The 13327-nt window shown below is 44.5% G+C and overlaps 1 protein-coding gene across 1 annotated transcript in view; it reads left to right on the forward strand.

The window, feature by feature from the left end:
- The first annotated feature begins 11686 nt into the window (after nucleotides 1-11686).
- Dmrt1 (doublesex and mab-3 related transcription factor 1) overlaps nucleotides 11687-13327 on the forward strand; it is a 51380-nt gene continuing 49739 nt past the window's right edge. The window contains exon 1 of the mRNA XM_090329068.1: nucleotides 11687-11969. Within this exon, the coding sequence (XP_090185194.1) occupies nucleotides 11694-11969 (276 nt within the window). The 5' untranslated portion in view covers nucleotides 11687-11693. The remainder of the gene's footprint in view (nucleotides 11970-13327) is intronic.

Below are 13327 nucleotides of genomic sequence, written 5' to 3' on the forward strand. Positions count from 1 at the left end.
GGCTAGTATTGTTTCTGCTCCAAGGTGGATTAAGTCTCCAGTGCCCAGGACACTTAGTGAGGGCTTCACGCAGTTGTCCATGATAGTAAGTCCCTTAGAAAAGTGCACCTTAAATGGAGGCTGCCATTGTTCGTGGACCTAATGGCTTGGTGACTCGATCTGCTCCTCTGAGGAGCACCACCCATACTTGTTCACAGATTCCGGGGCTCACCAGGTCCCTCTTGTTACCTAGGTCACATGGTGGGTGGCATTGCACCACCTGCCTACCTGTCTGTCTGTGCTTACACCTGGCAGGAAACTGGCTTGCTGACTCCTCCTCATCAACAGCCTCTCACCTGACAAGGTCACAGGCCAGGCCATACTTCCACTCTTTTGTCCTCTTTGATACCACTAAGGGACAAATGCCATCTCTCAGGCTGGCAGGGTGCTCAGCTATAGCCAGTTACATGTATCTGTAATTTCTCATGATGACATGACACGGATAATCTTACTTTCCAGGCCTTGCCATGTTTTGAGAAGCTATAAGGTTTAATTCTCCAAGGTTAGTCTTACATGATGTGATTTTAAAAAAAAAGATGGAAAAGTGGGTGAGCTTTTCTTGGTAGAAATAATTTCCCTTTGTTGTTGTTGGTCATGGGGCTTGAACCCAGGGCCTGGGCACTGTCCCTAAGCTCTTTTTGCTCAAGGCTAGAGCTCTGCCACTTTGAGGCAGGGTGCCACTTCTGGCTTTTTCTGAGTGGTTTAATGGAGATAAAGGTCTCACTGACTGCTGCCCACTCCTGAGTAGCTAGGATTATCATTGTGAGCCACCTGTGCTCAGCCCTTTTTTTGTTCTTTTATTGGCGAGGAACTTTATCCAAAGGAAGAAAGGCAGAAGAGAAGATGCTAGAGGAGCAGGTACCACAAGGAAGACAAAGTGGTCTGGTTCCTAGCAGCCCATACTTGCATGAACTCAGTGGTAGCTCAGAGGCTGACCTTTCAACCTGCAGGGGCCACAGTGGAGTTGGGGAAGAAAGGCCAAGGAGTGGGGTAGCACTTGGCCTCCAGCTTACAGCTGGTACCCCACCCCATCCTTATGCCTTTTTCTAGTAATGAACAGCTAGCTAAGCCAAAGGCACACTTTGGGATGTGGCACTTAGTGACAGTTCTAGAATTAGGTGCAAGTCTCATTTCAGTAGCTCATTTGATCATGCCTTCTTCCTTCTCAAAACACACACCAGGGAGCAGTACAGACACTCCATTTATGACTTAGCTTCTCTATGTTCTCTTTCCTAGCCAACTTCTCTCACTCACCTTCTTTAAAAACACAATGCAATTAAGCAGAAAATCAAAGCAAAAGGCCACAGTGCCGGTGGCTTTCACCTGTAATCTTAGCTACTACTCAGGAGGCTGAGATCCGAGGATTGTGGTTTGAAGCCAGCTTGGGCAGGAATGTCCATAAGATTCTTATCTATCTCAGTGAGCCATCAAAAAGCTAGAAAGGAAGACATGGCTCAAGTTGAGTGTCAACTTGGTACACAGTGTCCAGGCCATGAGTTCAAGCCTGGCATACACGCAAACATGCACGCACGGGCGTACGTGCACGCGCGCGCACACACACACACACACACACACACACACACACACACACACACAGCCAGCCAGCAAGGAAGTACAACTGAGAAGGTCTGGCTGCAGGAGTAAAGTCCCAGCCTAACTAGCTCAAGGCCTTTAATTCAAACCCTTGTCACACACACACACACACACACACACACATCAAGCATACACACAAATCAAGGCAAAGGGCTCCAGAGAATCTAATTCTTTTTTTTTTAATTTTTCTGTGATTTGAGAGGAGGGGAGGAAAGAACTTAATCAAGATCTGAAACCCTTGCAGTTATACTTAAGTGTGCCTGTAATGTGTACCCAGTCACAGGTTAGGGATGTGCTGTCAGATGAGCTTCCTTCACATATTTGGCTGAGATGGAGCAGTTAACTACAACAGTGTGGGAGCCTGGAGGTCATAGAGCAAGCAGGTAATGGGTAATTACAGATAATGGCCTTTTTAGGGTGGCGCAGAATACACAACCCTGCCGACTCGGCTGCCATGAACACCAAATAAATAGCACATTAACTTTTTTTTTTTTTTTGCCAGTCTTGAGCTTGGGCTCAGAGCCTGAGCACTCTCCCTGGATTTTCTCAAGGCTAGAGCTCTACCACTTGAACCATAGCACCACGTCTGGCTTTTTGCTACATATGTGGTACCGAGGAATCGAACCGTTCTTCGTGCATGCTAGGCAAGCACTCTACCACTAGGCCAAACTCCCAGCCCCGTGCACATTAACTTTATAGCAAGCTAAACATGCAGTCCTGGAATTGCTGTGCACATATGGGCGCACGTGTGTGCACGCACACACACACACACACACACACACACACACACACACACAGTGTGCCCCAGCAAATGAAGCTCTTGTCCTTTATTTATTTATTTATTTATTTATTTTGGTTATTACATGGAGATAAGCGCCTGGACTTTCCTGCCCTGTGTGGCTTTGAACTGAGACCTCAGATCTCAGCTTCCTGAGTAGCTGAGTTTACAGGTGTGAATCACTAAGTCCCACTGAAACCTCTATCTTAACGAGAAGCACTGTAGTAACCAGCCAGGCTGAAGAATGAATGTGGAGGGACTGAGAGGAGATGGGTAGGATCTGTCCTGCATTTTGATAGGACTTGAATTCGTCTCAGTCGAGGTGGTCTGGGCTTGCAGGGGTTGAAAACAACAACAGTGAGCGTTTGTTGTTTTTCTGGCACCAGGTTTGCGTTTGACGTTTAAAATAGCCCTGTCGTGATTTTGTTGTGGGAGAAACACGCTGTTCCCGTTTCCTGATTACAACTTTAGGGAGTAATTCCCCTGACTGCACTCAAGGCTGCGGTCTGACCTCAGGGAAGGCCAGAGGCTGAACTGTGCTCCTTTCCAAGTGCAGTGGCATTCATTGGAGCAGCTGTGCCAGGTGCAGCCCCGCCCTCCGGTGATTCCCTGACCAGGACCAGCAAGGAGACCTTTTCCTGCACACATTTGGTGGTTCTCGTATTTAATGGCAGTGTGATCACTGGGTTGCGGTGGGGACAGCAAGAATAGCTTCCTTCACGGAGTGCCTGCCACATGGGGGAGCCTAAATGGTAGACACAGACTCGTTTGTAACTCCCAAGTGGGGTCCTAACGTCCACATTCCATGGAGATGCTCTCTGTCCAATCCATCTGTTCGTTCTGGCAGCCAGGGCACCCAGCCTGAGGTTTTGTTTGTTTGTTTTTGTATCTGCCCTAAGGCTTGAACTTAGGACCAGGGCATTCTCCTTGAACTTTTGTACTCAAGGCTAGTACTCTACCACTTAAGCCACAGCTCTACTTTGGGCTGTTTTTTTTTGGGGGGGGGTAGTTAATTGGAGATAAGAGTCTTAGGGACTTTTTTTTGCCTGGGTTGACTTTGAACCATGATCCTCAGAACTCAGCCTTCTGAGAAACTAGAATTACAGATGTGCCACAAGTGCCTGGCTTCTGACTGGAAGGTCCATCACCTACGGTTCTGGGTGTCACCTGTAGGTGTGATTGGTTGTGGTGACTGGGCATCATCAGGGCATGGGGGGCGGAGTCTGGGCTGTGGCGTTTCGTACCACTGAGCTCTCTTGTGTGGCCTAGAGGTCGTTTCTGGTGCCTGCTCAGGGCTGTCTCAGAACCAGCGTGGGTGATGGTGTTAACCTTTGCTTTTCTGGACATGCCACGAGTGCTTGGGAGATTGTGAGGTTTGCTCGTGGGGTGGCCAGCCTCCATGTCTACCATATGTCCCCTTCTTGTCACGGAAGAGCTCCTGACTTACTTGGCTGAGTTTTGCTCAGTGGGTGGGCTTTTCAGGAGCTGCTTCGTTTAGAAACCCCTTTCCCTGATTGCTCCACAAGGAAGGCAGGCAACTGGTTAATCTTTGCCCAGTAAGAGGAGCCCGTGTCAAGCCCAGTATCATTCTCCAGATTCTGGGAAATACATTCCTGAAATAAATGGCATTGTCTTTCTTAAGGGATACTTGTTTTCAGTAAATAATAAATAAACAAACAAGGAAGTCAGGGGAACATCTACTTTCCTATACCCTCCAAGTGTTTAGTACATATTAGTTGATGATGAGTTAGCTTGGAGGTCTCAGATTTTCTAGTAAACAATTTGGACAGATGGGCAGTTTCTAAAATTCAGCTTTCTAGGAAAGTCACCATGAAAATACAAGGTTGCAAAGACAAAATAATAAGACATCAGCCAGTGATTGATATGAGTCATTGTGAATTGCTGCTCTACAGTTTGTAATGATAAATCTTTGTTTCATTTGTGATTTTTTTTTTCCTCTTTCCGCACATGGGGTTTGAACTCAAGGTCTTGTGCTCTCACTCAGCTTGCTTGCTTAGCTAGCATGTGCCATTTGAGCCTGTCTTCAACTCAGCTTTTTTTTTTTTTCTCTGCTGGGCCTGGATACTGTCCCTCAGCTTCTATGCTCTACCACTTGAGCCACAGCTCTGCTTCTGTCTTTTTGTGGTTAGTTGGAGATAAGTCTCATATCTTCCTGCCTATGCTGGCTTCAAACTACGATCCTCATATCTCAGTCTGCTGAGTAGCTAGGATTACAGACGTGAGTCTCTGGCATTGGACTTCAACTCAGCTTGTTGCTGGCAATGGAGTCCACAAACTTTCCTACCTAGGCTGGCTTCAAACCTTGATCTTCTGGATCTCCTCCTCCTGAGTAGCTAGGATAATAGGTATGAGCTCCTGGCTCCTGGCTCATTCTGTGATCTTTTGTATTTCATGTGGGAAATCAGTGTTTGATTTTCCACTAAAAGGAATATGAATTCTAAGTTGGAGCATAAAAGATATAACGTGCAACAACTCTGAGAATCATGACAGTGGAGAGGAGGAGAAAGCCTTCACTGACTTTAAAATGAATTACTGGTTAACTACTATTAATATGCCACAGGCCTGGGAGACAAGCAGGATCAATGAGGGTGTTTATCATGTGTGGGTATCGATCTCTCAGGAAGAAGTGAATCATATTTCATGCTGCACATGTTAGTGAAGAAAAATAAAGTAGCAGAAAGGTTGTGAAGCCCTATTCTGAAAGTATGTGCCCAAAGCCAGGAGAACACTGCAAGGAGAAGAGAGGGTCAGCTTGTCTGCAGAAGAGACTATAGTTATGTGCTGGTCTCTGGGTAATTTTTCTAGTTGTATTCTTCTGTAGGACCTGCTGTCTTCCTTTGCTGTCCTTCGTCCCATTTAGCTTGTTTACATATCACCAATTAGGAACAGATACCAGTTATAATTCATAAAGCTTCAAACTTGAGCATGGTGGTGCATACTTGTAATCCCAGCCCAGGGGAAGTGGAGATTAGGGATAGTGAAAGTTCAAGGTCAGCCTGGGACCACATACTTCTCACTGCTGTGTATAGGTTGATGATTCTGTAAGTGCTATCTGATCAAGAAAGCTACCATTCTTGGGGTCAGTACTGTTTTTTTCTCTTAGTTAATACCATCAGTATGCAATCTTGGCCAGTTTTTGTTCTAGAAGGATTTAGAATGATATCTAGCTTAAGAATTTTCAGCAAACTCATTAAGATGTTTGCTTTCCATTAAGAGATTTGTGATCTGTCCTTATTTGAATTGGCTCTGGGGAGCACGTGGGGTGGGGAGGGCGCGCGCGCACACACACACACACACACACACACACACACACACACACACACACACACACACACACACACACACACACACAGAGCATTGGGGCTTCAACTCAGGGCCTTGCATGCTCCCTTAGTTTTTTTGCTCAAAGCTGGTGTCACTTGAATCATACCTCTACTTCTGTTTTTTTGTTTTGTTTTGTTTTTGATGATCAGTTAGAGATGATTTTTTTTTTCTGCAGCTGACTTTAAAGTGTGATCCTCAGGTCTTGACTTCCTGGGTAGTTAGGATTATAAATGTGAGCCAGCAGTGCCCAGCAAATTGACTCTGATATTTAAGGTCCTTTTTGTGGTATACATGAGCCTTGGAGACCTGAAAAAGCAACTTAAGCTCAGACCATAGGTGTCCTGAAAACTGTTGGTAGTGCAGCCAGCCTAGGTTTACAGAGCTGTCAGCTCTTCTTGTCACTTTTATTTTCTGTGTTAAAGAATGTGTATAGTTAGGAATAGTCTATTGTTTCCAGAAATGTGTAAAACCACCTTAAAAATGATTGTACATATATATGTAGATCTTTGTTTTTTTAGTTCTTGTGGGTTGTTATTTTCAGAAGTTTTAATTTGGAGGGTACTTAGCCTGACTTGCTAACTTGGATGACACCCCTAGTTGTTAGTGAAAATGCCTCCTTCTTACGTTTTGGGGACTTCTGCCCTGACCCGTGTTGGAGCACAGATTGATAGCAGGCATATCTAAGTTCTTACCCCTTCATGGTAGGCACAATCTCTGTGTTCCTTCTCAGCCCTGAGAATATCGTGTAAGCACAGAGCACCGAGTGAGGGTCAGAGGGATCTTGTAGACTTTTCCAGAACAACAGGATAATCTTGAAGGGAATATACAGAACATCACACACAGGCCTTGTGAAGGTTCTGCACCGTCAGACCCCTTGAACATTCCATTCTCACCCTCTGTGCTCCTTCGTGTGGGCTTGGCTCTCCTGCCAGGCTGGTCCCTGTCCTTCACACTGTCTTCTTTCCCTCCTCGTGAGACTGTATGGGTGTTACTCTCTTCTGTTTTTCTCTGTATTATTGCCATCTCAGGTGGGCACCTTGCTGATATCTGTGACATCTGTCTATCCTGTCATTGCAGCACTTAGAGGACTGCGTGGGAGCTTGTTCTCAGTCTAGGCCCAATTTCCCCCCCAAAAGTCTAGAAATGATGGATGAGGTTTTAAAAATTCTTTATGCCTTTGACAACCATCTCAGACAAACCTTTGTACATAGGGGTTATATGATAACTAATGCGTGGATTAAATATAAATGTAAAAATACAATTTAGGGTCAAGAATAATATATATATATATGTATGTGTGTGTGTGTGTGTGTGTGTGAATGTGTGCATAATTTTTTTCTGACATTACCTACTGGGGCTTAAGCTTAGGACCTTGAGCTCTTGCTCAATTTTTTTTTTGATGAGATAGTTCTCTACCATTTGAGTCATCTCCACTCTTGCTTTTTGCTGCCTAATTGGAGGTAAGAGTCTCATAGATCAGTCTGCCTGGGATGGCTCCATATCTTGATTCTTAGACTCAACTTCTTGTGTAACTAGAATTACAGGCATGAGCCACCAGCTCCCAGCTAATACATGATTCTTGATATTTCTCTAGATGGTCTAGAAAGCTCTTGAAGAATAAGCAAATGTCTGACAAATATTTGGTACTTAATGACTATCTGGTGAGGAGAAGAGCTTCAGTAGATTGATGAAGTTTTTCTGATTAGAATGACAGAAAAGAATAAGCAACGATGGCTTACACCTGTAATCCTAATTACTCAAGACTGAAATCTGAGAATGGAGGTTCAAAGCCAACCTCGGCAGAGAAGTCCTTAAGACTCTGCCTCCAATTAACTAGCAAAAAGCAGAAACAGTGGCTCACGCCTGTAATCCTAACTACTCAGGAGACTGAAATCTGAGAATGGAGGTTCAAAGCCAACCTCTGCAGAGAAGTCCTTGAGACTCTTGTCTCCAGTTAACTAGCAAAAAGACAAATGGGAAAAAAGCATTAGCCTTGAGCAAAAGAAGCTCAAGAACAGTGCTCAGGCCCTGCTTTCAAGCCCCAGTACTGGCATAGAAGAAAAAATAACCCACTGGTACCATACAATTGCAGCAACAAACTGAATAAAAAATGGATATATTCTAGGAAAATCAGGACCATTCAGCAACCATCCACAGCATGTATAGCTTGTAACCTGAGTTCCATAGTGATTCACTTCTCTATAATAGAATTTACTTGTGTACTCACTTGGGCATTCTCATTAGGACAGCAGGGATAAGGTATGGAGCAGTTGCTTTGAGTCTTTAGAGACTATCAGATCTCAGCTTTTGAAGGCATAGCATGAGAGTTCTTCAAAGCCCAGGTATCTGGAATATCCAGTTGGATAGGCCAGTGGTAGATCTCAAAATTTAGCATTTCTGTTAGTTCTTAGGAAATGCTAATGTTGTTGAATCTGGACTATACTGCTTAAACCACTGTATCCCGCACCTGAAGCTTCTTCCCTACTGGTGTCAACCTATAGTTTCATATACCAACCACTCACATAAAGCTGGGAGTCATAGAGCCGCCTTTAACATTGATTGTAAGATTTAAATTGGAGCTTCAAAATGCAGAATTGAACTGAAGATGTGATTCAGGATTAAACAGTTAATCTGATTAGCATGTGCCTTGGCCCAGGGTTTTATTCCTGGATCTAGCAAAAAATGAAAATAAAAAATATCCAGAGTTGGTGGTTTATAAACAGAACTCAAAAAAAAAAAAATCTCGGGAGTAGAGCGCTAGTGTCTCATGCCTATTATCTTAGCGACTCAGGAGGCTGAAACCTAATGATCATGGTTCGAAAGCAGCCTAGGAAGAAAAGCCCATAATGGCTTTTATCTTCAGTTAACCAGATATATATAAGTAAAAAGCACCAGCCTTAAGGGATAAAGCTTAGGGACAATTCCCAACACCCTGATTTGACGCCCCTGTACCAGATCAAAAAATGATATATACATATAAATATATGTATTATTAGAAGTGCTTATCCATATGATGGGTATAAAATATGTAGGTGTGCTAGGTACTGGTGGTGGCTTATGCCCATAATACTTACCACTTAGAAGGCTGAGTTCTGAGGATTGCAGTTCAAATTAGCCTTGGCAGGACAGTCTGTGAGACTCTAATCACCAATTAACTTCCAGAAAACTGCACATAGCCTTGTGACTCAAAGAACTCTATAACTTTAAGTAAAAGAGCTCAGGGACAGTGCCAAAGCCCTTGGGTTCAAGCCCTACAACCTACTTAAAAAAATCTTTGTAGGTATGTACTCTTGCAAAGTTCAGATGATTTTATTATTTAGCCACTGATGTGGAACTGTGCTTTTCAATGTGTGTGTGTGTGTGTGTGTGTGTGTGATTAAAACATACTATAACTTGACAGATGAAATAAACTAATGGTAAGTGAAGAACCAATAAGTAATTAGCTAATTACAAGCAGATGGTTGTAGCAAAACAGATGGTTGCCTTTGACCTGCCCTAGCGTATTATGTGAGGTTTACCATGCAGTTTATGGGGCCTGTTTCCTTGTTACCTTCAGAGTTATTACTGTTGTTATTCTGCTCCTTGGTGAACTGAGGCATGATGGGATCAGCCAGTGCTAAGCGAAACCTGGCTATCAGCTTCTGAACTCCATGTCTCCCAAGAGTACAAGTGTCTTTACTCCTCCTAGCCTTCCATCCTGGGCCTGGGTTAAACAGAACACCCTGCTTTCTTCTCTCTGCTCCAGAGGTCCTGCTGTCCATCTTCCCCTGGGTCTTCATTCTTCCAGGGCTATTGGGTCTCATGCATGCCATGTTCCTAGGCCAGGCTCCCTGACATTTGCCGTTTTCTACTCAAACTATTACTGTGACTCTCGAGTGAGCCTTGCTGCTCCCAGTGGTTTCTCCTTCGCTTGTGCTGAGAATTCTACTAGGTAAATCTCCCACCATACAGCTTTCCAGGTGACCTCCTTATCCAGGAATCTTCAGGAATGGCTGCCACATCCTAGCGATCTTGAGTGCTGCAGTTCATGGGGCTCCCCCACTGAGCTACAACTGCCCCGATTCCTTTACTCCATTGATAAGGTACAGTTCAGACACAGTGTTTCTTTTTAAGCTTCAGGTCATCTTCCCTTCCTCTGATTTCTCCTCTTTCTGTTTGTGAACATTCTGGTGATGCTGGGGAGTGAGGAAAGAGGGGAAGGGTGTGACTGCAACCCTACAGTATGTGCCATCTGACACCATATATCCCCTGAGTGTGTGTTTTTAGGGAAAGACGGGATACCTGGAAGCCCTTTTTAGGCTAGCTCAGCACTCACATTGGAGGGATGGCTGACAAGTTCATTCATTCAGTTTTTGTTGGTGCCAGTTTCTGGGGCTTGAACTCAGGACCTGAGCACCAATCCTTGGGTTTCTTTTGTTCAAGACTAGCATTCTATCACTTGAGCCATAACTCCAGTTCCAGCTTTTCTTCTTTTCTCTTTTCTTTTCCTTCCTTCCTTCCTTCCTTCCTTCCTTCCTTCCTTCCTTCCTTCCTTCCTTCCTTCCTTCCTTTCTTTCTTTCCTTCTTTCTTTCTTTCTTTCCTTCTTTCTTTCTTTTGTGTGACTCTTTGGAGATAAGGGTCTCATGAATGTTCCTTCCTGAGTTGGTTTTGAACTGCAATCCTCAGATCGCAGCCTCTTGAGTAGCTTGGATTATAGGCATGAGTATCTGGCTTTCTTTCAGCTTTTGACAATAAATGGTTAAAAACCTGTGTCAGGGTTTGGCGACTTGAATTCTTTGGGACTAATTGGTTCTTTTCCCAAGTATGTGAAAATTTTGTGTAGCATAAGTATTCACATCATCAGAATGATTCACTAACTGACCTTTTGCAGAACAAAATGGTCTACCTCTTGTTTACACCATGGTTCAGACTTCAAAGGATACAGTGTTAGCTGTGAAGGAAATCGTGTGTGTTTATCCTCCTGGCCTCTGCCTTTCACTTTCTGGCCCATTTATGAGGGTGCCCGAGGGTGTCAGGATATTTATTTACTTTATTTAAAGTGAACTGTAATGATTTTTATGGTATGAATACAGTTTGTTCTTTAGTTTCTTGACATAAGGATTGGAATGTCTAGGTTGAAGTTAGTGTCAAACTGCATATGATTAGATCAACCTCTGAAATGAGTTGATAATCTCAGTTAAAAAAAAAGTACTCAGGGGCCGGGAGTTTGGCCTAGTGGTAGAGTGCTTGCCTAGCATGCATGAATACCCGGGTTCGATTCCTCGGCACCACATACCTAGAAAAAAGCTGGAAGTGGTGCTGAGGCTCAAGTGGTAGAGCTCTAGCCTTGAGAAAGTCCAAGGACAGTGCTCAGGCCCTGAGCTCAAGCCCAGGACTGGCAAAAAAAAAAAAAAGTACTCAGCAAGTCAGTTACCAGTTGGTCACACCTTAATCCTAGTTACTCAGGAGGTTGACATCATGGTGTGAAGCCAGCCCAGGTAGGAAAGGGAAGTCTGAGACTTCACTAAACTACCAAAACAGCCTGCAGCAGAGCTGTGGCTCAAGTGGCAGAGCACTAGCCTTGAGCAAAAGAAGCTCAGAGGCAGAATCCAGGCCCTGAGTAAAAGCCCCAGGACTGTTACCAAATGGTGTGTGTGTGTGTGTGTGTGTGTGTGTGTGTGTGTGTGTGTGTGTGTGTGTTCCTTTGTTCATTCAGCAAGGGTCTTTTAGCTATACCCAGCAATGGTACCAGCCTTGGAATCTTCCTGTTTTGACTGCAGAAGCAGGTGGCTTTCCCTTCTCCCCCTCTCCCGCCCAGTCTCATACAGACCCAGGTACTTTGCTCTGCAGATATCGAGAAGAAAGGGGGGTATATTCATTATCGGCATTCAAACTCTGTGGACCTCTCCATTAAAGCTATGTCCTCTTTCCTCTCCTTCTTCCTTTTCAGAGGGACGCATGGTCATCCAGGACGTTCCCGCTGTCACCAGCAGAGGGCACGTGGAGAACACACCTGACCTGGTTTCAGACTCCACCTACTACAGCAGCTTTTACCAGCCATCTCTGTTCCCCTACTACAACAATCTGTACAACTACCCGCAGTACTCCATGGCCCTGTCTGCGGAGTCCTCTTCTGGGGACGTGGGAAACTCCCTTGGGGGGTCCCCTGTGAAGAACAGCCTTCGGAGCCTTCCAGCACCTTATGTGCCTGGTCAGACAGGAAACCAGTGGCAGGTAGGATACTATCAAGAGACTTAACAAAATCTGTGAAACACTCACATCCATGCACGTAAAGACATATGCTCAGAGAGCATGCGTGCACACATGTACAGGCACAGGATGCTTGTTGCGTGGAGAGTGTTTCCCTCTGCTAGTAAAGCCATTTCACCCCATATATTGAGTGGGGGGACACGGAAAGGACATAGGCATTTATCTGGATTCACTTTTGATTTTTACTGGCAATTTTCGTAAGTATCCTGCTAGCCAGCGTTAGATGTGCAAGTAGCTCAAGCACTTAGGGAATACTGGGCAGTTTTCTGAGTAGCAGTACCCTCCCTGATGAATTTGCACCCTGGGAAGGGAAAGCATTAGAATGTATATGTTTGTATGGAAGGAAGGTAAGGAGAGGAATTAAGTCACCTTTATGTGGGGCTGATCTGGGTGCATTTGATTGTATATAAATTGAGGTCAGTCATTCATACTTTATGCAGTGTCAAAAGACTGCAGGTCAGATGCTGGTGACTCGTGAGCAGGAAGATAATCCTGGCTATTCAGGAGGCTGAGATGTACTGATCAAGGCTCCGTGCTACCCTGAGCAAGAATGTCTATGAGATCCTTGTTTCCATTTAACTACCAGAAAGCTGGAAGTAGAGTTCTGGCTCAATGGTAGAATGCTAGCCTTGAGCAAACAAGCTTAGCGTGTTTATGCTCAGGCCCTGATTTCAAACTCTAGTGCTGGCACAAGGAAACCAACAAAACCCCCAACAAATTATGACGTGAAAATGGACCACATATGAGTACACATGAAATGATTTGTGTGTCTTTGGGGGAAACATTTGACTCCTTTAAGATATGGATATGGTAAAGGATAAAGTTTCTACTCATGGTACCACATGTGTTCATTAAAATATCGTAAAATGATGGAAAAAGTATTTTTGAGAAAGTTGTATAAACCTACAGATGGTATTTTTAGCTAATGTTGAAAGGTTTGGAGTGGATTCAGATTACTTTGTCATCAGAATGGTCCTTGGAGCTTCGCAGAGGTGCATGGGGTAGAAGTTAAGATGCCCTTCATCTTGCTTTGTTTCTGAAAACTCCTCTGACTTTGCTCTTTGGAGATTGCCTTGTTTCTGCTGGTGGCAGGCAGCTACTGGGGAGATGGTGCGTGAGTGAGTCACTTCCATGAGTGCTGCCCTGATTTTCTGTTTCCTTTGGAAAGTTTTCCTCAGCATACCTGCGCTTGCTCATGCTGCTTTGCTATCCAGTGCCCTTGGCCACATCTAGGCTTAGCCTAGAGCTAGCACCAGATGCTACGTCTCGTGCATGACCTTGACCCTATTCCTGAGACCCAGCTTTCTTCCTAACTCTTGACC

This window comes from Megascapheus bottae, chromosome 3, assembly GCF_031878675.1.
Source record: "Megascapheus bottae isolate mThoBot1 chromosome 3, mThoBot2.hap1, whole genome shotgun sequence".
Classification (NCBI taxonomy): Eukaryota; Metazoa; Chordata; class Mammalia; order Rodentia; family Geomyidae; genus Megascapheus; species Megascapheus bottae.